This window comes from Pelophylax lessonae (assembly GCF_965119305.1).
Source record: "Pelophylax lessonae genome assembly, chromosome: 11".
NCBI classification, from domain to species: Eukaryota; Metazoa; Chordata; class Amphibia; order Anura; family Ranidae; genus Pelophylax; species Pelophylax lessonae.
The window spans coordinates 192,956,979-192,982,640 of NC_138778.1; the positions used below are offsets into that span (position 1 = coordinate 192,956,979).

A 25,662-nucleotide genomic window follows, 5' to 3' on the forward strand; every position below is an offset into this window, starting at 1 on the left:
GTCCTATAGAGATAACAGCGTGCCGATGATGATGTCAGCTCCACTATAAAAATGGTTAGACACATTTTTGCAGAGTCACAGGCATTTTGAACTACAACAAGTGTCATCTGCTCAACCCTCCTCTGCTGCAGCATGCGTGAGATTGTCCACCTGCAGATAGGCCAATGTGGGAACCAAATTGGAGGAAAGGTAATTAAAAGCCATTGCGGGTATAGCATTCAATATTTTAAAGTAATTTAAAGGGGCAATTACTCCTGAAGTAGTGATCCTAAGACCAGTTATACTGGAGGCTTGGAGGGTGGCTACACATTTTTTTGTTTGGTTTCATGTTTACTTAAAAAACATGTTATAATTGTTTGATCAATTTAAAAATTGTACCTTTAAAGCTAACAAAATAGTAAGAACTGAGGGCAACATTCTACAGAACAGGGATTTTATTGTGCAGCTGAACAGGTCAAAAATCAGTAAAGTTACTAAGGAAAAAAAACTGACTAGTGTTCAAAATTAGGAAAATTACCAGAAACAAGTGGACTAGATTCTCTTAACAATAGCCATTCCCTTATTTTTTAGCCAAGGGTCTTTGGAGGTGCAGGATTAGGGGCTGCCCCAATCTTTTCCTCAATACTTGGTGAGCCACCAACCAGGAACAGGCCTGTGGCCAGTAAATGTTGGAATTAAAGATATGCACATCCTTGTTACAGGTCACTACATTCTTGATCAAGGTGGTGGAGGAAGGGTAGAGATTCCATTTTGACAAGGCAGGGTGGTCAACTCAAATTTTAGCACACTGAGGCCCAGGCCATCAGCCACTTTTGTACAGATATAATAATCCAATCAGAAGCAATAAAAGTAATCAATGCAAGCCATCTAGAACATCATTTAAATGACTGAACAAATCTGTACAAACGAGAATGTCTGCCAGATCCACAAAGGTGCATCTACACCACCTCAACAGTACCTGGCAGTCACTTCTCTCTCTCCAAACTTAGAAAGATCGAATTATTCCAATTCACAAGACCTCCAGTGCAGAGACCATTGATTACAAGGTATCAAGTATGCAGAGCTTTTTTCTCTAATGTAAGAGATCACATACCCAAGAGATTGCTGGATACACAGTATATTTTTTAGAATGGAAAACTGGCCAAAAAAACAAAATCACCCACAACTTTTTTTTTTTGTAGCTATCTTTACAAGTAACACTTTGGTAACTAAAAAGTAACATGAGAGAATTGAATGCGATAGGTGCAACGATATGCTACCATTATGAAAACCATGACAATATATTTTGCTTTGATCATATTAGATATGACAGAAACATATAATGTCAATATTCAACTATTGGGAGGTGAAAAAGGGGGGGAATAATTATTTTTACTGACATTTCCCCACGCGTTACAATCAACCGTAATTTGCCAGCGATTTTGCAGGAATTACGGCTTGCCACATCTGCTTTACACAGCCCAATGTCTGTAGTATGGCAGTACATCTACCCCTGGTGGTACACACCTATAGGGTGATGTCTGATGTACAGATCTCCATGAAAGAGAATATTTGTTATGTATTTATTTATGTTACCGTCAAATAAGTTTACTACTCTAACCTTTAAATTATTACATTTGTTATTTTGATAAGCCAAAATAAATAATAGTAATAATATTAAAGAATAAATAAATAATGATGAAAAAAGACATTTTTGGTTAAACCAATCATTTTTTCCATTGATCAACATGGTCAGCATTACTGGTGATGTGTTATTTGCCTACATACTTCTTTGCTATAATGTATCCTGTAATGTATACTTCTTGCTATAATGTATCCTGTAATGTATACTTCTTGCTATAATGTATCCTGTAATGTATACTTCTTGCTATAATGTATCCTGTAATGTATACTTCTTGCTATAATGTATCCTGTTTCACCTCAAAAAGTTCGGAGGTATGGATAGCACTGTGCATAAACTGTTCATTTTTAAGCAATAAATATTCATGTAATGCTCACTGCACCTTTTACAAGTGTTTGGCCTTTGCCCAAGCCTTCTGGCAGTGTCAGATTCCCGAGCAAGTGCTTATATAGCAATTCTGCTCAATGCATGAATGCTTGGAGAGATAGCAAATTATTTGAGAGGAAAACTATCCAAATAGTGATAAACAAGGTTAGAGGTTATGAAAACCTTCAAACTGAACCTGTTCTTTGTCATATGCTTTTAAATTAACCACAGAGCCTAAAAGTTTACATGTGACTAGACTATGGGCACAACAAGCAGTAAAAGAGCCGTATAACAAGCCCTCTGTAACCTTTGTAGCTGAAGGCACTGATCACAACATAAGCATTGAAATCGCAACTCATCTTCCCTGGCTCCGTCTGGCAGCAAGAATTTGCTAGCCTGTTATCTCTGGGTTTCTACTGTGATCGGAGGATGAATTGTTCCACAGTGTCTCAAGCTACAGAGTTTAGGGAGGGCTTTGCTTTAAATCTATTCGACTGTTAGCTAAAAGCGTGAAAATAATATCTATATCCTGGGCCCAGGTGCTCTTTTACCTGCACTCATATTGAATTCTGTGAGCGCCATGGCACCAAGCAAGCAAATAGAGGTTTTCCAACTTTGAAAGTTACAAATCTGCCTGCTCCTCTCCTCTGATGCGCACTTTTTTATAATTTGTTGGAGAGGCTCACTGCATTGCACTGAGAGCAGAGGGCTAGCCAGAACCTCCAAGCTACATTACTGTATTGAGAGAGTCTCTGGGTTTCTACTGTGATCTGAGGATGAATTGTTCCACAGTGTCTCAAGCTACAGAGTTTAGGGAGGGCTTTGCTTTAAATCTATTCGACTGTTAGCTAGAAGCGTGAAAATAATATCTATATCCTGGGCCCAGGTGCTCTTTTACCTGCACTCATATTGAATTCTGTGAGCGCCATGGCACCAAGTAAGTAAATAGAGGTTTTCCAACTTTGAAAGTTACAAATCTGCCTGCTCCTCTCCTCTGATGCGCACTTATTTTAATTTGTTGGAGAGGCTCACTGCATTGCACTGAGAGCAGAGGGCTAGCCAGAACCTCCAAGCTAAATTACTATATTGAGAGAGCCCACTGTTTCCAAGGGGGCCCGGCAGCCTAAACACACTAGGCAGGGCTGGCCCATGACATTGTGCTGCCAGGGTCCAAGAATAAAATGCTGCTCCCTTGATAGACTCTGGCAACCTTGGGTAGACCACTTTCTCCCTCACAATTTTGACAACTCGCTTTTAATGCCCTAAACCACTACTGTGAATTGAATGAATCCATTAAGCATGTATCCGCTCCCCACCCCCCCCCCGGACTTCCTTTCCCTCCCTCTATCTATTCCTCTTTCCCCTTCCACTCCTCCCCTCTCATCACCCCCCTTCCTTCGTTCCCTTTCTCCTTACATATCCTCTTTCTTTATGCATACACATGTAGTAGCACCTACAACGTCCTAGTCCAGATCAGCCCCTATTGCTTTTATCAGCTTTATGGTTACTGTGTTAAGTGATCCACCTCTCTTCAGCCGCCTGTAACCTTTGACTCTCCTGTCTTGGTCCAGGACCGTGAAGTTCCTCTCATTCCCATACCCCTTCCCGCTTGGTCTTGAGAACTTTGGTAATATTGCTTCTCCGTAAGACGATTGGTCGTTGGTTGCACCTTCCCACCCGGGCACAGCAAGCTCCCTTTAAGGGGTGCCTGTGGGTTGGCCGCGCCCGCCATCATCCTCTCCTGATCACCTATTTTACTGCCCCCTTTGTCTGCCAACTAGCACAGTTTATCTGAAGTTACAGTTATTTATTGCACTCTGTTACCAATTTTCTGACTGCATTTCTTCCATTGTATTCTATATATCAAACGTTGTATTGCATTTGAATTCTCCAATAAAATAGTTTGAAACAGAAAATGCTGCTCCCCCCCCCCCAAAAAAAAATCACACCTAACAAAAGGCCCCCACATCTATTATTTTAAATATAAAATGTAAAAAATATTATATATATATTGTTATCTTCTTCCATAACTCAAACACCCACTGTCTGCCCTCACTCCTTCCTCTCACTCCTGTGTCTGCCACGCCCACCGCGCTAGAAGATCCAGTCTGCCCTGCGTGAGATGGAGTGCGCTGATGTCTGACATCATTGCTCAGACCACGGTCACATGAGGGACATCACCTGGAGAAGACACTCCGCCTCCTCATACTCATCAGTTTTCACTAAAGGCGGCAGTATGAGATGGGAAATGCCACCCATAATGCTCCGCAATCTGATGACACACAAAACTGCTGAAAAAAAAAATCTAGGGAGTCAATTTGCTGCCACTCTCCAAGTGCTGCATGGGTCTAATGGACCCAGCGGGACCCATGGTAGGGCCAGCCCTGACACTAGGTACCTGCAGTTAGGGTCAGCAAGCATTTAAAATATTTAAAAATAAGTACAGCCAATTTCTTTTTTTTTTTAAGTCTCAGTGTAATAAGTTTTTAAATTAAATTCAACAGACAATAGATCATGAATGCAATATATCCACCATTTAGGGATTATGACTATATGACTATAATATATAAACATAAGAAAAACTTCTGCGCTACCAGACCTCCATCCATAGAAAGTCTATTACGGACGGAGAAAAAAATAAATTATACCAGAAAAGAGGGAGGGGCATGAGACATCAGCCTTGCAAAATATATTTATCACTTCATCCTATCTGGTCTGTGTCGCAGTACGCCACAGCAGTTCCAAGAACCTGCCATTTAAATCATCCAAGTGCAATGTCCCAGTGCCTGAATACTAGAAAACAAATATTTTGTAAACTCATCAGGTCATCAAAATATATTCTATCATGTGAAACAGAAGTGATTACCTGGCAAAGCTGTGACTATTTCCTGTACTGTCTTTCAGTAGAGATCTTGTGACCGATGCAAAAAAAACCTTGTCAGATACATGAAAAAACAAAAATTCAGTAAATGAATAGTTATGTGAGAGCAATCCTCCTTCTCCTCAGCATGTCATAGCCAAGGAGGTCTACCTCAGCAAAAATAAATAAAAATGTATATGCTGCTGCAATGCAATAGGACTTCCAAGTCTATATTAGCACAGAAGTAAGTACACCCTCACATTTTTGTAAATATTTTATTATATCTTTTCATGTGACAACACTGAAGAAATTACACTTTGTTACAATGTAAAGTAGTGAGTGTACAGCTTGTATAACCGTGTAAATTTACTGTCCCCTCAAAATAACTCAACACAAAGCCATTAATGTCTAAACTGCTGGCAACAAAAGTGAGTACACCCCTAAGAAAGAATGTCCACATTGGGCCAAAATGTCAATATTTTGTGGCCACCATTATTTTCCAGCACTGCCTTAACCCTCTTGGACATGGAGTTCACCAGAGCTTCACAGGTTGCCACCGGAGTCCTCTTCCACTCCTCCATGACGACATCATGGGGCTGGTGGACGTTAGAGACTTTGCACTTCAACCTCTGCAGCAATGCTGGCAGCACTTATACGTCTTTTTCCGAAAAAGACAACCTCTGCATATGGTGCTGAGCATTCTGTTTTCAGATCCTCAGAGATCTCTTTGCCATGAGGTGCCATGTTGAACTTCCAGTGACCAGCATGAGAGAGTGAGAGCGATAACACCAAATTTAACACACCTGCTCCCCATTCACACCTGAGACCTTGTAACACTAACGGGTCACATGACACAGGGGAGGGAAAATTGGTAATTGGGCCTAATTTGAACATTTTCCCCTAGGGGTGTACTCACATTTGTTGCCAGCAGTTTAGACTTTAATGGCTGTGTGTTGAGTTATTTTGAGGGGACAGCAAATTTACACTGTTATACAAGCTGTACACTCACTACTTTACATTGTAGCAAAGTGTCATTTATTCAGTGTTGTCACATGTAAAGATATAATAAAATATTTACAAAAATGTGAGGGGTGTACTCACTTTTGTGAGATATTGTGTGTGTATATATATATATATATATATATATATATATATATATATAATGTGGGGATTTGCTCTGGTAGGTAGGATCTGCGGGTGCAGTATAGAGGCAAAACAGATGGTTCTTCAAAGTAAATCAGGAGTGTTTTATTTACACTTCAGGAACACAAAAGTAAGTCTTTCTTGGTGTTAACTCACACCCAACAAAAAGGAAAACTGACAGTCTTAAAGGCAGGTTTCAAGCACAGCAACAAGTCCATTCACCTGTGTCTCTTTGGTGCTGTTCACACACAGCAATGGGTCAGTTCATCTGCTTGTAAGCTTTTTCCTCAACACTCACTTCCACAGCCTTCTGGTGCCTGGAGACAAATCTCAAACACCTGTTAGGCTGTCTGCCTTATAAACCCCAGGCAAGACCTGGCCTGGAGCGTGGGGAGCAGCCACCCACCCATACCTTAACTGCTCCCAATAAGAGCCGGCCCGGATTCGGCTTTGCAGCCACACTAAAATAGAAAAATGTCAAACAGCACTAGCTGCTGCTGACACAGAATTACCGGCTCTTATCTCACCGAGGCCAGGAACCTCGGTGACACGTATCTTCCGTCGACCACAGATCCATGTGCCCTGCCACATACCTCCCCCCTTTGTTCAACCCTCAGGGGGTGAACACATGTCATACAGTGTGCGCGAGACAGGGCATCCGCATTTCCCTGTAGGCGGCCTGCCCTGTGTTCCACTGAGAACTTGAAGTTCTGAAGGGACAGGAACCATCTGGTGACCCGAGCATTTCTCTCCTTGGCCTGGCTCATCCATTGGAGAGGGGAATGATCGGTCACCAGACGAAATTTCCTCCCCAACAGATAATAGCGAAGAGACTCGAGTGCCCATTTGATAGCCAGGCACTCTCTCTCCACTATACTGTATCGGGTCTCTGCTGGGGTGAGCTTCCGGCTGAGGTACACGACAGGATGCTCCTCCCCATTGACCTCCTGTGATAGTACAGCCCCTAGACCTACTTCTGAGGCATCGGTCTGTACTATAAATCCCTTCTTGAAGTCTGGGGTGACCAAGACTGGGGACCCACATAGTGCCGACTTCAAAGCGGAAAAGGCCTCTTCCGCCTTATCATTCCAGTGAACCATGACGGACTTTCGTCCTTTAAGTAGCCCTGTCAGTGGAGCAGCTAAGGTGGCAAAATGGGGAATGAACCTCATATAATATCCCAGCATTCCCAGGAATGATCTGACCTGCTTAGTGGTGACTGGTCGGGGCCAACTACGTATGGCTTCTATTTTGTTTATTTGGGGTTTGATGACTCCTCGCCCAACCACATACCCCAGGTATTTAGTCTCTTCTAATCCTATTGAACACTTTTTTGGATTAGCGGTCAGCCCGGCCTTCCTAAGGGCATCCACTACCGCCTGCACTTTGGGCAGATGACTTTCCCAATCCCGGCTGTGGATGACGACATCGTCCAGGTAAGCCGAGGCGTACTGACGATGAGGTCGCAACACTATGTCCATTAGTCTTTGGAAGGTGGCAGGGGCGCCATGCAGGCCAAAGGGTAACACCTTATAATGATATAGGCCCTGAGGAGTAACAAAAGCCGTTTTTTCCTTGGCAGACTCCGTTAAGGGTACTTGCCAGTACCCTTTGGTGAGGTCTAGCACTGAAAAATATCGGGCTTGGCCTAATTTCTCAATCAGCTCGTCTACTCGGGGCATAGGGTACGCGTCAAACTTGGAGACCTCGTTTAGCTTACGAAAATCGTTGCAGAACCGCAACGTCCCGTCTGGTTTGGGTACTAAGACTATAGGACTGGCCCACTCACTTTTAGACTCTTCAATAACATCGAGTTTTAACATGAGTTGTACTTCTTCCTCAATAGCATGTCGCCGAGCCTCGGGTACCCGATATGGCTTTACCCGGACCTTGACCCGGGGCTCAGTGACGATATCATGTAGGATTAGAGACGTACGTCCAGGGAGGTCAGAGAACACATCTGTGTTCCGACTAATGAACTCCCTGACTTCCTGGACCTGTTTGGAGGACAGGCTATCTGCAGCTTTTACCGAGGTTACTGCTTCACAGGCTTCAAGAGGAGGGGCTGGACCCTTTTCACCTAGAAACCCTGGCTGGGGCCTGTCGTTCTCGGACAAGTCCCTATCTTTCCACGGCTTTAGTAAATTTACGTGGTACACCTGCTCCGGCTTCCGCCGCCCTGGCTGGTGTACTTTGTAATTTACTTCTCCTATCTTTTCGAGCACCTCATAGGGACCTTGCCACCTAGCTAGGAACTTGCTATCTACTGTTGGTACTAGTACCACTACCCGATCACCCGGGTTAAAGTTCCGGACCCTAGCCTGTCGATTGTAGATCCTACTCTGGGCTCGTTGGGCTGCCTCCATGTGTTCCCGGACCAAGGGCATCACCTTTTCCATCCGTTCCTGCATCTGGGTGACATAGTCAACAACACTTTTGTAGGGGGTGGGTTGTTGTTCCCAGGCCTCTTTGGCTATATCCAACAACCCGCGAGGATGCCTACCATATAACAGTTCGAAGGGCGAGAACCCCGTGGAAGCCTGAGGTACTTCTCGCACTGCAAACATCAGATAGGGTAGAAGCAGGTCCCAGTCCTTACCATCCCTGGAAACTACTCTTTTTAACATGTTTTTTAATGTTTGGTTAAATCTCTCGACCAGGCCATCCGTCTGGGGATGGTAGACGGATGTACGTAATTGTTTTATGTGGAGCAGCTTACGGAGTTCTCTCATAACCTTGGACATAAACGGTGTCCCTTGGTCAGTCAGGAGCTCTTTAGGCAGTCCCACCCGGGAAAACATTTCCATTAACTCCTTAGCTATAAGTTTGGCGGATGTATGTCGCAGGGGTATCGCCTCCGGGTAGCGAGTGGCATAGTCAAGGATGACTAGAATATGTTGGTGACCCCTGGCAGATTTTGGAACAGGGCCGATTAGATCCATAGCTATTCGTTCAAATGGGACCTCAATTATCGGGAGAGGTATCAGGGGACTACGGAAATGGGGCTGGGGGCTAGTTATCTGACAGACCGGGCATGACTTATAATACTCTTCTACTTCTCTGAACACACCGGGCCAATAAAACCTCTGTAGTATGCGGTCCTGTGTTTTCTGCCACCCCAAGTGTCCCCCAAGAACATGTTGGTGGGCAAGCTCCATAACAAGCTTGCGGTACGCTGTGGGCACCACCAACTGTTCAACCAGTTCACCCCGGATTTGATTCACTCGATATAACATTTCCTGTTGAACAATAAAACGTGGAAACATCAATTCAGCCCCAGGGTTTTTTGGTTTACCATTAATGATTACAACATTTTCCCAGGCCCTGCTTAGGGACGTATCCCGGTGTTGTGCGGTCCCAAAATTTTCCCTGGAGACATTGAGGTCTGCCAACTCAGGGCCGGATGGCAAGTCCTCCACGTCTCCCACCATTACATTTAGTGGGGTGGTGTCCCCCTCTATCACAGAAGCTGTGGTCACCCCTACCGAGGGCCCTTCGGACTCAGGCTCCCAGGGCTCTGGCCTCACACTGGAACCAGGCCATTCTGCTAGGGTTGTCCCTGTCTCAGGCTTGTCAGACCCTTTAACCGTAGGCCACAGTGCCGGAAAACCTGGAAAGTCCCTTCCGATTATTAGTTCATGTGGCAACTTGGTAGCGACAGCCACCTCATGGGTCCATTTGCCGGCCGCTGTAGAAAAAGTTACCAGCGCTGTGGGATAGTCCTTTAAGTCTCCATGAATACATACGACCCCGACTCTGCGGCCGGTATATTCAGCAGACCGTATTAACGCCGTTCTCACCAGGGACACCAGACTTCCTGAGTCCAGCAGAGCCACCGCCAAAGTGTCTCCCACTTCCACCTGACACAGATGGTTACTGTCTATCACCTCACCAGTGCCTGTGGCGCATAGCTTTCGTGCATACAACGAGTGGCGGTGTCCATAGTTAGTCTCCATAGGCTCGTCCTGTTGGGGACACTCAGCCCTCACGTGACCTGGCTCCTGACACCGCCAGCAGACTATTGGGGCCGGGCGTACAGGGAGTACGTCTTGAGTGTGTCTCATTGCCACCAAGCGTTGGGTCTGTGGCGGAGATTTCCGGGGTTTGACTGGCCCCCTCCCCCCTGTACATCCCTGCAAGTTCTTGGTGGCCTCATAGCGCTCCACCAGGTCAACCATATCCAGAGCATTGTCAGGAGAAGCCTGGCCGATCCAGTGCTGGAGGGGATAAGGCAAGGCCCTCCAAAACATGTCAGCCAATAAGCGGTCCAGCATATCAGTGGGCTTTAACAGATCAGGCTGCAGCCATTTTTGCAGTCTGTGCAGTAAATCGTAATATTGTGGCCTGGCCGGTTCAGCCGCTTTGTAGCCCCACTGATGCACTCGCTGAGCGCGGACTAAGACATTTACGCCCAGTCTCGCCAGGATCTCACCTTTTACGGTCGGATAGTCGGCAGCTTGGTCATCTGTCAAATCGAAAAACACCTGCTGGGGTCCGGATGCCAGGAACGGAGCGACCACCTCAGCCCACTGGTCACGGGGTAGCTTCTCCCGGACCGCCACTTTTTCAAATATGGCGAGGTACGTCTCGACGTCATCCGTGGGAGCCATCTTGGGTATCGCTGCACGGACCGCTTTCCGGGCATCATGCACTCCCCGAGACACCCCAGACTTTTCCAACGCCAACACATGTTGTAGCAGCCGTTGATTAGTCTCCTGCTGTGCACGCATAGCCTCCTCATGTCTTTTCTGCTGTTGCAGGTTAGTCTCCCGCTGTAGCTCTATGGCCTGCTGTTGTCCTAAACTGGCCTGGGTAAGCTGCCTTATCAATTCCTCCATCTTTTCCTGTGGCTGCAGCTTAGCAGGCTTAATATACGACATGTACAGTCACATTCAGCAGAACAAAAATATTTTGGCGTTTTACGCCAGCCTCACTGCGCATGCCCGCATCCGAGCACCAAATGTGGGGATTTGCTCTGGTAGGTAGGATCTGCGGGTGCAGTATAGAGGCAAAACAGATGGTTCTTCAAAGTAAATCAGGAGTGTTTTATTTACACTTCAGGAACACAAAAGTAAGTCTTTCTTGGTGTTAACTCACACCCAACAAAAAGGAAAACTGACAGTCTTAAAGGCAGGTTTCAAGCACAGCAACAAGTCCATTCACCTGTGTCTCTTTGGTGCTGTTCACACACAGCAATGGGTCAGTTCATCTGCTTGTAAGCTTTTTCCTCAACACTCACTTCCACAGCCTTCTGGTGCCTGGAGACAAATCTCAAACACCTGTTAGGCTGTCTGCCTTATAAACCCCAGGCAAGACCTGGCCTGGAGCGTGGGGAGCAGCCACCCACCCATACCTTAACTGCTCCCAATAAGAGCCGGCCCGGATTCGGCTTTGCAGCCACACTAAAATAGAAAAATGTCAAACAGCACTAGCTGCTGCTGACACAGAATTACCGGCTCTTATCTCACCGAGGCCAGGAACCTCGGTGACACGTATCTTCCGTCGACCACAGATCCATGTGCCCTGCCACAATATATATATATATATATATATACATATATACATATATACATATATACATATACAGTGCCTTGCGAAAGTATTCGGCCCCCTTGAACTTTGCGACCTTTTGTCACATTTCAGGCTTCAAACATAAAGATATAAAACTGTAATTTTTTGTTCATGAACTGGAACGAAATTTATTGGATATTTCAAACTTTTTTAACAAATAAAAAACTGAAAAATTGGGCGTGCAAAATTATTCAGCCCCCTTAAGTTAATACTTTGTATACAAATGGTTATTTGGTTCCTCAGGCCAGTAAGTGGGACTTTAAGGCAATAAACAAAAACGTATCAGCATGAATGCGATTTTAAATTTTATCGTAAAAAACACATGAATTACAACATGTTTAGGTCCGTAAATTATATAGTGCAGGGTGGGTAAGAGACCCATCCGTGGTAGTGCACGAAAGGTAAAGAAGTGACACTGTGAATATTGGTGACTTTAGAAACACAAGAATCCTGCCATCCGTCGGTATTGGATGTTGCAGGGAGCGTCTCAATTCCAACGCGTTTCGGCTGCCTAAAGCGGCTATGCCTTTTTCAAGGTATCACCATATCTAAAATGATATTTAGACATTGTTAGTGTCATTGTTACACTAAATACTTAGTTGGTGTGATCTAAGTTAGATAAATAGCTTACATTTCGTTTTTTGTACAGTTTCTCGATCGTTATGTGTGGAAAATGCCCCTCTTTTTCCCAGGGTAGCCACAAGATCCCCACAGAGGAAAGGAGTAACGGTGATGCGGGCACTAGAAAGACCAAATTGCTGTTTCATAAGTATCCATAACATACATTAATTATTAGCCACTTCGGGGTTCTCAGGGGTACTCACATGGTCCAGAGTAACTGGTTTCCTCATTCGGAGTGGTGACGTGACCAGCCTCCCTGTACCACACTCGGCCTCCCCCTGCAGGACAAAGGTATCATTACGCCCTAACCTTTTTCAGGGCAACTTTGCACCATTAACATGGAACTTATTCCTAACCTGCAACATATATTCTTCAACATAGACACGGCCCTGCATCCTTAAGATCGGAGGAGAGGAGGTAATAACCATCAGCCCCAGTGTACCACACTCGGCCTCCCCTACTGGACAAAGGTATTACTACACCAAAACTTTTTTTTAGTGCAATTATGCACCAATTACATGGAACATATCCCTAATCTGTTATGCATATTCTTCAATACAGATACGGCCCTGTATCCCCAAGACCGGAGCAGAGGAGGTAAAAATAACTTGAAAACCCCTCCCTCTCCCCCCCCTCCCTGTTTTTGTACTAGGATTGTTTCTTAGTCAAAACCGGGACCAATTACCTGGAACATATCCCTAAAAATGCTTCTCATGTTTCTTTAATATAGATACCACCCTGCATTCCCTTGAGACCTGAAGCAGAGGAGGTAATTACACCTTTCTGTCAAAAGCCCAATTATGTTTCTGTCCAATATACAATCCCTGGATATACAAAATAAATATATATTTCCAGGGACAGTTACCACTTCCATCAGGGACTCCGAATGAGGAAACCAGTTACTCTGGACCATGTGAGTACCCCTGAGAACCCCGAAGTGGCTAATAATTAATGTATGTTATGGATACTTATGAAACAGCAATTTGGTCTTTCTAGTGCCCGCATCACTGTTACTCCTTTCCTCTGTGGGGATCTTGTGGCTACCCTGGGAAAAAGAGGGGCATTTTCCACACATAACGATCGAGAAACTGTACAAAAAACTAAATGTAAGCCATTTATCTAACTTAGATCACACCAACTAAGTATTTAGTGTAACAATGACACTAACAATGTCTAAATATCATTTTAGATATGGTGATACCTTGAAAAAGGCATAGCCGCTTTAGGCAGCCGAAACGCGTTGGAATTGAGACGCTCCCTGCAACATCCAATACCGACGGATGGCAGGATTCTTGTGTTTCTAAAGTCACCAATATTCACAGTATCACTTCTTTACCTTTCGTGCACTACCACGGATGGGTCTCTTACCCACCCTGCACTATATAATTTACGGACCTAAACATGTTGTAATTCATGTGTTTTTTACGATAAAATTTAAAATCGCATTCATGCTGATACGTTTTTGTTTATTGCCTTAAAGTCCCACTTACTGGCCTGAGGAACCAAATAACCATTTGTATACTTACCAGGGATGTTGGCACAATTACACTTAGGAATCATCTACCTACATCAATAATTCCTTGAAATTCTGGTTTTCTAGAGCTCAAACTACCAAATCGCAAGTTAATACTTTGTAGCGACACCTTTTGCTGCAATTACAGCTCTAAGTCGCTTGGGGTATGTCTCTATCAGTTTTGCACATCGAGAGACTGAAATTATTGCCCATTCCTCCTTGCAAAACAGCTCGATCTCAGTGAGGTTGGATGGAGAGCGTTTGTGAACAGCAGTTTTCAGTTCTTTCCACAGATTCTCGATTGGATTCAGGTCTGGACTTTGACTTGGCCATTCTAACACCTGGATATGTTTATTTGTGAACCATTCCATTGTAGATTGTGCTTTATGTTTTGGATCATTGTCTTGTTGGAAGGCAAATCTCCGTCCCAGTCTCAGGTCTTTTGCAGACTCCATCAGATTTTCTTCCAGAATGGTCCTGTATTTGGCTCCATCCATCTTTCCATCAATTTTAACCATCTTCCCTGTCCCTGCTGAAGAAAAGCAGGCCCAAACCATGATGCTGCCACCACCATGTTTGACAGTGGGGATGGTGTGTTCAGGGTGATGAGCTGTGTTGCTTTTACGCCAAACATAAAGTTTTGCATTGTTGCCAAAAAGTTCGATTTTGGTTTCATCTGACCAGAGCACCTTCTTCCACATGTTTGGTGTGTCTCCCAGGTGGCTTGTGGCAAACTTTAAACAACATTTTTTATGGATATCTTTAAGAAATGGCTTTCTTCTTGCCACTCTTCCATAAAGGCCAGATTTGTGCAGTATACAACTGATTGTTGTCCTATGGACAGAGTCTCCCACCTCAGCTGTAGATCTCTGCAGTTCATCCAGAGTGATCATGGGCCTCTTGGCTGCATCTCTGATCAGTCTTCTCCTTGTATGAGCTGAAAGTTTAGAGGGATGGCCAGGTCTTCGTAGATTTGCAGTGGTCTGATATTCCTATCATTTCAATATTATCCCTTGCACAGTGCTCGTTGGGATGTTTAAAGCTTGGGAAATCATTTTGTATCCAAATCCGGCTTTAAACTTCTCCACAACAGTATCTCGGACCTGCCTGGTGTGTTCTTTGTTCTTCATGATGCTCTCTGCGCTTTAACCACTTTAGGACCGGAGCATTTTCCTGCTTTACATCCAGGCCACTTTTTGCGAATCGGCACTGTGAAAATTTAACCGACAATTGTGCGGTCATGAAACGCCGTACCCAAACAAAATTTACGTCCTTTTTTTCCCACAAACAGAACTTTCTTTTGGTGGTATTTGATCACCTCTGCACTTTTCATTTTTTGCGATATTAATAAAAAAAGAACGACAATTTTGAAAAAATAACAATATCTTTCTACTTTGGCAGTTAAAAAATATCCAATATATTACATTTTTGTTATATATTTAGGCCAAAATGTATTTAGCTACATCTCTTTGACAAAAAAATTCTCAATAAGCGTATTTTAACCGCTTTAAGATCGGAAGATTTTACCCCATTCCTGACCAGGCCATATTTTGCGATTCAGCACTGCGTTACTTTAACGGACAATTGCGTGGTCGTGCGATGCTGTACCCAAATTAAATTTATGTCCTTTTTTTCCCCACAAATAGAGATTTCTTTTGGTGGTATTTGATCACCTGTGCGATTTTTACTTTTTGCGCTATAAACAAAAAAGTGCGACAATTTTGAAAAAATAACAATATTTTTAACATTTTTTTATATGAAATTCCCCCCCCCCCCCAAAAAAATGTAAAAATCTAAATTTTTTAACATTTTAGGCCAATTTGTTTTCTGCTACATATTTTTGATTAAAAAAAAAAAAAAAAAAAAAAAAAAAAAAAAATAAAATCGCAAAAAGCGTATTTTGATTGGTTTGCGCAAAAGTTATCGCAGCTAACTACGGGAAATTTATGTAATTTTTATTGTTTTTTTTTAAACTAAAAATGGCGGCGATCTGCAAATTTTTTTGCGGGACTGCGACATTGCGGTGGACAGATCGGACCCTTGACTGACATTTTTTACACTTTTGGGGGTACCAGTGACATTACTACAGTAATCAGTGCTATAACTATGCACTTTTACTGTAAAAATGAAACTGGCAGGGAAGGGGTTAACTTTTATTGGTGATCAAGAGGTTAATGTATTTCTGGTGCTTACTGACGTGTGTGGGGGGAGGGGACTGTGTGACACAGGCACAGATCGCAGGTTCAGCTATGCTGAATCCTGCAATCTGTCCCTGCCTGTCACTTAGGAGTGAACAAAGCGGGCGGATCTCCACACTCAATCCCCGACGATCGGGGAAGAGAAGCAATAAAAAAGATCCAGCCAGCAGCAACAACAGATCTCCCAGCAGCCAACATCAATAGACTCTCCAGCAGCCAGAAACAGTAGACCCCTCCCTAAACAGTAGATCCCTTCCAATAACCCCCAGTAACAAAAGATCCCCCACCAGCAACAGTAGATTGCCACACAAAAATAGATCCACTCCATCAGTAGACCCTACATCACACACCGCAGCACCCCTTGCTATTGCATACATTCAGTGCTGGAGGTGCCGGCACTGCGTTCCCCCACGTTCCTGCTAAAAAATGGCCCTGGTATGCACTCAATACTTGGTTGGGGCTAGTTTTGCATGAATTACTGTATCAATGTGGCGTGGCATGGAGGCGATCAGCCTGTGACTCTGCTAAGCCCAGGTTGCTTTGAAAGTGGCTTTTAGCTCATCTGTATTTTTGGGTCTGACGTCTCTTCCTTCTAACAATACCCCACAGATTCTTTATAGGGTTTAGGTCAGGCGAGTTTGCTGGCAAATCAAGCACAGTGATACCATGATCATTAAAACAGGCATTAATACTTTTGGCAGTGTGGGCAGGTGCCAAGTCCTGCTGGAAAACTAAATCAGCATCTCCATAAAGTTGGTCAGCATGAAGTGCTCTAGAATTTCCTACTAGAGGGCAGCACTGACTTTGGATCTTGATAAAATACAGTGCCATATCTATCTTGGATGCAAGTAGCAGGGCGGCGGTCATGGCCTTAGGGCAGACTGAGACCCAGAGGGTCCCGCAGCTTTCAGGAGTGGGTCAGGTGGTGATACACGCTCCAGAGGCTCCATTGCCAACAATAGGGTTAAGCGAAGCTGCGCCATGCACAAACGAGAAAAAAAAGTTTTTATTTTTTTGTTTAAACTGGTGACCCAATCCCCCGCGCACCACTGGAGCACCACAAGAATACGCACATCCGCACCACTGTATAAAGCAGAGGAAGGATCCTATGCCCCCAGAGATTCACCACCCCAGGGCTCGAGAGCACCAAACAGCCTGCCAAACTGCGATGGAAAAGGAATAGGAAGCGCCAACACTGACACTCAAGGCCCCACAGCACATCACCGCACACAGGCTACAATTCTCTATGGGAAATCCAAAACATGGGCGCTGTACTACACAAACAAGGCCGCCAAAGCCGGGAATGCAAAGACCACGGCAAAATGGCGGCGCTGCACGGGACCCCAGGGATCCAAAAAAAAAAAGGTCATGCACAAGGAGGGGACCCCCCCCCCCGCAGCACCCAGGTATAGGCACACCCAAAAAGGGAGCAAATTTTCCGGAAGAATATAATACAATTATTTTAGTGCAAAACCACAGCATATAATATCTATTTTTGGTTAAAATATAAAACATGAGGTTGCATCGAGTAAATAGATACCAATCATTCCATGTCTTAAAATTGCGTGTGCCTGCGATATCGCCAAAAACTATGGTGCCCAAAAATCACCACAGGTGACGCTTTAAAAGTCTTTACAACTCATCAATTTAAAGTTATCTAGGAGCCCTTGTGCTAGAATTATTGTTCTCACTCGGACGTTCATGGCGATATGTCACATGTGGTGCGACCACGGTTTATATACGCATGTGCTCCCTGGGCCTGTGTTTGCGCAGGAGTGCGGGGCAACGGGGATTTCTGCATTTTTTATTATCATTTATTTTAAATTTTTTTAAATTAATTTTTACTTTAATTGCTATCACAGGGGGTTTATAAACTCCTATGTGATAGCACTGGCCAAATGACAATCAGGTACTCTTTATGGAGTCATTACGGGTCTAATAGACCCCAATGTCTCCCCTGCCCTTCACGCCATCTAACCAAGCACAGATCAGCGTGGTTAGATGTGTCCCCTGGCTGTACCGGCCAGGAAAGGATGCATATGGAAGCAGAAGTGAAATCACTTCCTGTTTCTTTGTTTGCATGCAAGATCGAGGCATGGATTTGCCTCAGTCTCACAGCAATCTCTCTCCCTCCGCTCACGGTTATGTTCCTGGGCACCGTTAAGTGCGAGACAGCCAGGGAACCACAGGAGGAGGAGGGGAGCACCGCGCTGCTGGTTCTGTGAAAGTGATCGCAGCTTTGGAGCTACCGCATCACTTTCACTTTGAAAGTAAACAAAACCCGCACAAGCAGATGGATCCGCTTGTGATTAAAGGTTCACAATTTGGACATACAAAGTACGCCCAAGGAGCTGAACTGGGTAAAGACCAGTAATACAGTAATGAGTACAGAGCAGTAAAACAAAAATGTTTAATTTGAGTACAGTAATTCACTTGCATATGCACATTTACTCACCTATAAGCATGTTTACGCCAGTATAAATGAGAATATTACAACACTGACAATGAAGAAGAATTTTACTTGTTTATACACTTACGCACCATTACTCGCCTATACTCAGCATTACTAAAACTGAAGACTACCAGATCTGGTGCAGCTGTGCATGGTAGCTAATCAGCTTCTAAATTCAGTTTGTTCAATTAAAGTCGCTTTTTTCTTTAAATATAACAAACATGTCATACTTACCTGCTCTGTGCAGCAGTTTTTCACAGAGTAGCACAGATCCTCCTCTTCTCTGGCCCCTCCCCCCTACCGAGTGCCCCCACAGCAAGCAGCTTGCTGTGGGGGCACCCGAACTGAGCTGCTGTTCTGTGTGCATTCAGACACGAAGCCGCGGTTTGACCCCGCTCCCTCTCTCCTCATTGGCTCACTAACTTTGACAGCAGCGGGAGCCAATGGCGCCAGGCTTCTGTCTCAGCAAATAAGGAGGGAGAGTCCCGGAGAGCCAAGACACTCCTGCAACATCACTAGATCAAGATGGGCTCAGGTAAGCATTGGGGGGGGGGGCTGTTGAACACTGAAGGTTTTTTATCCTAATGCATACAATACAATAAGAAAAAAAACCTTCTGACTTTAGAACCACTTCAGGCATTGACAATAAAACCTGAAATGCAGAGTTGGACTCACGGACTTTCTGTAAACAAGTTCCTGAGTAAACATCAGTAAACAACGATACCCGTGTGCAACTGGAACTTCAAGCTTTTCAGTGTAAACATGTCTCATTTGTCAAGTAATTAAGACATTTGAGTTTGTCTGTAAAAAAATGACCTTCTACTCTGGGTAACAATACTCTGCCATTATTAATCAAGATTTTGGGACAGATGAGGGTGTGGTTGTGGCTTCATACTAGTGTGAGGAAGGCTGATAAGGGAAATGTGGCCTTGTCATGTGAATGGGATGACAGATAGGAATTTGAATATACAGTGTTATTTTTTAATTTTTGCTAAGCTATGTCAAAAGAACCGCAGCCTCTTCAGGAAATGTATCCTGCATTCAGAGCTTGTAGTTATATACTGCAAATGATATATACTAATAACCTGCTTGGTTACTTTTCTCCTCCACACCATTGCAAGAATCACATAGCTTTGCAATAGATGTTCTGTTTTAATAATATAGGGTCAATTTACTTAAGTAGAGGCTTTACTTGGCAAGTGAATTTTTAGCAAAAGTAAATAAAAGCAAAGTTATGTACGCTCCAAACCAATCATGTGCTAGCAATTACTCTTTTTTTTTTTTTTTTTTTATAATTCTCCCTCATACAAGATTGGGTATTGAAAGTGAACACAGGTTCAGTTTAGATATGCATTGAGAAAGGTCCCAAACACCGCACACCTTGCAAAGCCATCAGTAAACAGGTGAAAGTAGCCACATCTCTACATGTTTAACCCCAACTATGGGGCTTAATCATGGAGAGGCATAATCATCAATCAACATCCATGATTAAGCCCCTTGGGCAGGGTGAAACACGTTGGGACATGGCTTTGGAGGAAACTGGCTGAGGCTGCTTTCACCGGTTTACTAATGACTTTGCTAGGTGTGCGGTGTTTGGGACCTTTTTCTAAGCATATCCACAGCATGTGAGGAGTTAGATGAAATCCTGCCCAGCCAGCACCCATTGCAGGCAACACCAGATGGATTTACAGGAGCTTGAGTGGAGAGCTTAATGTTTCATGAGGTTACCATAAGTTCACTTTAACTTTAATTACTAACCTTCACTTTGTAAAGGGAAAATAAACCCAGTGTACAGCCTCTACTCCTTTAACAAATTAACCCCAAAAGGTTTAATCAAATCATCACCAAAAGCCCTAAATTTTGTGGAGGGTGAAGGGAACAACCTGTGCTCACATCGACTTAACAAGGGGATGCTCACTCCATGTTCCTTATGCCTATTTATATGTAAACAATAGCAGTAGGTTAACATGATAGCAAGATTGTCTTAATAGTGTATTTTCAATCATCCATAATAGTCTTCCACCACTAAAGATCAGAGTGGTCTTTTCATTTCCTTCCTAGTTCTGGGAGGTGATCACTGATGAGCACGGTATTGACAATGCTGGAAATTACAATGGGGATTCCGTACTGCAGCTGGAGCGGATCAACGTCTACTTCAATGAAGCTCACTGTAAGTTTTTAGCACCGCATTATACATTCTCAAAATGTGTTGGCTTGGTAGGAGAGTGTTTGCCTCTTGTTAAAGTCTTAACACGTATTCTTTTATAGACCTACACCAATCAGTCATAACATTACGAGCTCTGACAGGTAGAGCAAATAACATTGATTATCTCATTACAATGGCCTCTGAAAGTGGGTAGGATATATTAGGCAGCAAGTGAACATGTTGTCCTTGAAATTGATGTGTTGAAAGCAAAAAAAAAAAAAATAATGGGTAAGCCTAAAGATTTGCGTGACTTTCCCAAGGGTCAAATTGTAATGACTAGACAACTGGGTCAGAGCATTTTCAACACTGCAGCTCTTGTGGGATATTGCCTTTCTGCAGTGGTCAGGGCCAACCAAAAGTGGTCCAAGGAAGGAAAAACATGGGCGAACCTACAACAGGGTCACAAGCAGCCAAGGCTCATTGATGCACATGAAAAGCAATAGCTGGTCCATGTAGTCTGATCCAATAGAAGAACTACTGTAGCTCAAATTGCTGAAAATGTAATACTGGTTCAAATATAAAGTCAGAACACACAGCACATCGCAGTTTGTTGTGTATGGGGCCGCATAGCTGCAAAACAGTCAGGTTGCCCATGCTGACCCGTTTTCACAGCCAAAAAGTTGCCATGATTTGATGAATTAAAGAAGGGTTTTGAGGAATGAGTTTGAGGTGTTGACATGGCCTCCAAATTCTGCAGATCTCAATCCAATAAAGTATCTGTGGGATGTGCTACAAAAACAAGGCTGATCCATGGAGGTCTCATCTTGCAATTTACAGGGCTTAAAGGATCTGCTACAGATAGCTTGGTGCCAGATACCACAGTGTACCTTCAGAGGTCTAGTGGAGTCCATGCCTCAATGGAGGTAGGGTCGGTGGTCATAATGTTATAGCTGACTGGTTTATGTTTTCAACTGTTGCCCTAGAAAGGTTATAATTAACCCTAATTGTCTACTGTTCCTTTCCAGTATAGGTTAGAATCTGAGTAGTAGCTTAACAATAGTGACAAATCTGAGTCACCCAGGTTTTCAAATTCAAAAGCAGACAGACAATGTAGATATTCAAAAAACATCTTATTAGTAAAATTAATGCTTTGACTTCTTTCATAAAAAGGTCAGATAAAAGCAAATTTCCTCTTGGATCTAATTTTGTTTATGCTTTTACAGCCCATAAATACGTCCCTCGAGCTGTGCTTGTGGATCTGGAACCTGGAACGATGGACAGTTTGCGCTCCAGTGTCATTGGACCTCTGTTTCGTCCAGACAGTTTTATTCATGGTATGTTACAAACACTCCTTTCTGCTGTGTGGTCTATTCCTGTGGGACAAGACAAGCCCCTAGGGGAAGGTAGAGAGCCCTCAATAAGTTATTATAATCAAGTAATTATAAAAAGTTGTTGATTGACTGAATTGGTAGATTACACAAATCAGCATTCTTTAATTCAGTGAAAGTGCATGCATCAAGGTACATAGTAGTGTGAACAGCTGTGATCATCATAAAAGGGCCTGGCTTATAATGCTAAATAATAGGAAGCATTTTGTAAGCTCAATCTTGTCAGGAGGCAATTTACACGATGATATACGGCCCTTCAGTTGCTAACCCCCTGTAGTGAATTCTCTCTCTTCCAGCTGGGAGATGTGAGGACACAGAGCACTCAAGCAAGGCGAAGACACATCTGATTTTATTGCAAGTTTCGCTCATATTTAAGGGAAGTTTTGAGCGGGAAAAACTGCTTTAAACTGGTTACAATTTATCGGTCAATTTAAAAATAGAACATATCTCACAGAAACAGTACATGAAAAGGTCCTTGTGTTCCCTATACACCTGTGTAAGTGTGGGGTGTCATGTGTTGGAGATTGTGTTTGTGGGAGAGCCGCTCCGTCTGCGTTCAGCTGTCATGTGTTAATGTAAGCGATTGTGAATTGTGTTTAGGTGTTGTCAGTAATCTTTTTATGCGAAGCCTTAACTCGTTAAGTGTCTGAATGAATGCATGAAAAGGTGTTTAACATGTCAACGTCTTGTCATCTATATGCAAAATACAGCTGTCTGATGTCCAGGATGTATGAATGAGTGTTAGTCTGGCTCGTTACTATGTAATTGCAAGGGACCATATTCCATTGATAAGTGGGCATGAGCGGAAATATATTATGAAATATAATAAGGCACGTTAATACAATCTTTCACATTTCAAGTGGTTTCTCAATATAGGAACATTCCCCAGATGAGCCTCAGACCCTCATTAACCCAACTTGCTGAGTCAATATTCTACAGAAATTCGGTGTATTCAATATGTGATTCTCTTTTTAAACTGGTGACCTGATCATCTTTATTATGATTTGACAGGCAATTCTGGAGCTGGCAACAACTGGGCTAAAGGCCACTACACAGAGGGAGCAGAGTTGATAGAATCAGTGATGGATGTGGTGAGAACAGAGAGTGAAGGCTGCGATTGTCTTCAGGGTTTTCAGCTGGTGCACTCTCTCGGTGGAGGAACAGGATCTGGAATGGGCACTCTCCTTATCAACAAGATAAGAGAGGAATATCCAGATAGGATAATAAACACCTTCAGTATAATGCCTTCTCCCAAGGTCTCAGACACAGTGGTGGAACCATACAATGCCATTTTGTCCATTCACCAACTGATTGAGAGCACAGACGAAACCTTCTGCATTGACAACGAAGCTTTGTATGACATCTGCTTCCGCACACTGAAGTTGACCAACCCAACCTATGGAGACCTTAACCATCTGGTGTCCATGACGATGAGCGGGGTGACCACCTCGCTACGATTCCCTGGACAGCTTAACGCAGATCTGAGAAAGCTAGCAGTGAACATGGTACCCTTTCCTCGTCTTCATTTCTTCATGACTGGCTTTGCCCCTCTAACATCTCGCAGGAGCCAGCAATATACAGCAATGACAGTGCCTGAGCTCACCCAGCAGATGTTTGACTCCAGAAGCATGATGACTGCCTGTGACCCTTACCGCGGTCGTTATTTAACAGTTGCTGGTATCTTTCGTGGAAAAATGTCCACCAGAGAAGTGGATGAGCAGATGTTGGCCGTGCAGTCCAAAAACAGTGCCTATTTTGTGGAGTGGATCCCCCACAATGTCAAGGTTGCAGTGTGTGATATCCCACCCCGTGGCCTTAAGATGTCAGCCACCTTTATTGGAAACAACACTGCCATTCAGGAGATCTTTCGACGCATCGCTGAGCAGTTTTCAGCCATGTACCGCAGGAAGGCTTTCCTCCACTGGTACACTGGCGAGGGGATGGATGAAATGGAGTTCACCGAAGCAGAATGCAATACTAATGATTTGATTGCTGAATACCAACAGTACCAAGAGGCCACAGCAAATATAGAGGACTTTGAGGAGGAGGAGGAGGTGGAAGAAGTAATACATGTTACGGAGACCATAGAAAGGGTATACGAGTAGAAGACAACTGGCCGAAGGTCAAAAACAAAGAACAATTCTTGTATATAGCAAGCAAACATCCGGAGTGTTTGGTTTCTAGTGCAGTGATAGAAAAATGAAAAAATGAAAGAAAATTTGAGCTTATGTTTGTTCTTTGGTCGATTTAATCCTAGGGCTACACAAGCAATAGCACTTCTTCGCTACTAAGAGTTTTAACCACTCATTGACATTCATTGCCTTGTCTTTAATGTACCGCCAGTAAGATGCCTGAAGTGAATTCCTTCAGTAGCACATAACTTTAAGCAACTGTGCAACACTAGTCTTAAAAATGAGGCACTTTGTCTATTCAAGGGAAAGTGTAATGTTCTCTTCCTAAGATACCGCCACTCCTTCGGATACTAAGCTTTAGCACACTCCCCCCTCACATAAATTCCCTGCTGGGGCCCTTGAAAATACCTGGGGCTATAGAGAAACACCTGACTCACAACAGTTCCTCTCCACTGAAGCGCTCAGCATCTGAGTGGCCTATTGCAAAGCCACTAACAGTTATGCGAGTGTAGGGACAGGGAGTCCAACACAGAGCCTACATTAAGGATTACACTCTGGACTCCAGCAAGCAAATAGGGCAACAGGGTGGCTTACCAAACAACTGCATAGTCTAAGATGACCACATCTGAAGAAATTGAATATTTTCTAGGTACAAATCAAAATCTACATGTTGAGAATATGAATTGCTGTTTATAAGATCTTTCTCCCGTGCATTTTTTTGAATATTTATAGATAGAAGTAGCTTAGGGAAATTGTATGCATGCAAAGGCCTTTTTTATTTTAATAAGGCAGTCTTCCACAGAAACCAGCTTGAAATAATCTGGGAGGAATACAGTAAAATAAGGTCAAAAAATTTTAGAAAGCCAGCCATTTTTCCAATCTACCTTAGAATATCCATTCGTTTAAAATCTTGGGAGGGCTGCAATCTACATTGTTTGTGCTATGGTTTTTTTTTTTTTTTTTACTTATTGCTGCTATAGGAGCTAAGCAGCTGCTTCATTACTGCTGTTGTGTAATCTTTATAAAGAAATAATAAAAATGCGCTAAGTTCATCGGCTTGGTTTTATGAAAACTAATCAAGTTTTGTCCATAGTAACAATATTCCTGCCCCCCCCCCACGAATAAAAACTATTAACATACCGGGCGCTGTGTATTATGGAACTCATCTTTGCTGGATTGTTTTTTAGTGGTGCAAGCCTCAGGATTTGCACAAGTGTTCAGTTCAGCTGTCCTCAAGCTTCTTCTAAGTACCTCAACATGAATAAGTATGACAACTCAAAAAGAGGAGCAGTTCCTTCGCTTCAGTCCTGGTAAGTGATAGCAGTAGCTGTGTGTGGAAATCAGCAGGAAACGTTTTCATTCATATAATGTAGAGGTTGTTAGGCAAGGATCTGTAGGCTGACTGCTCTACAGGTATAAATTCTTATTGACCCTTTGGAGCAGATTTAGTAAAACAGGAGAGTGCAAAAACTGGCTATCATGCACAGCTGCACCAATCAGCTTGTTCAATTAAGCTTTGCCAAAAAAAAAACTTGAAGCTGATTGGTTTCTATGCACAGCTACACCAAACTTTGCACTCTCTAGTTCAAGTAAATCAACCCCTCAGATCCCAACTACAAGATGTAGTGACTTGACCAGAACCTTGCGCATG

The 25,662-nt window shown here is 43.5% G+C and overlaps 1 protein-coding gene across 1 annotated transcript; it reads left to right on the forward strand.

The window, feature by feature from the left end:
* Nucleotides 1-68: 68 nt before the first annotated feature.
* On the forward strand, nt 69-24,080 carry TUBB1 (tubulin beta 1 class VI). Its single transcript, XM_082271743.1, has 4 exons — nt 69-189; nt 20,407-20,515; nt 21,715-21,825; nt 22,891-24,080. The coding sequence occupies exons 1-4, from the start codon at nt 133-135 to the stop codon at nt 23,982-23,984; spliced, it is 1,371 nt and encodes a 456-aa protein (XP_082127869.1). The 5' UTR covers nt 69-132; the 3' UTR covers nt 23,985-24,080.
* Nucleotides 24,081-25,662: the final 1,582 nt, after the last annotated feature.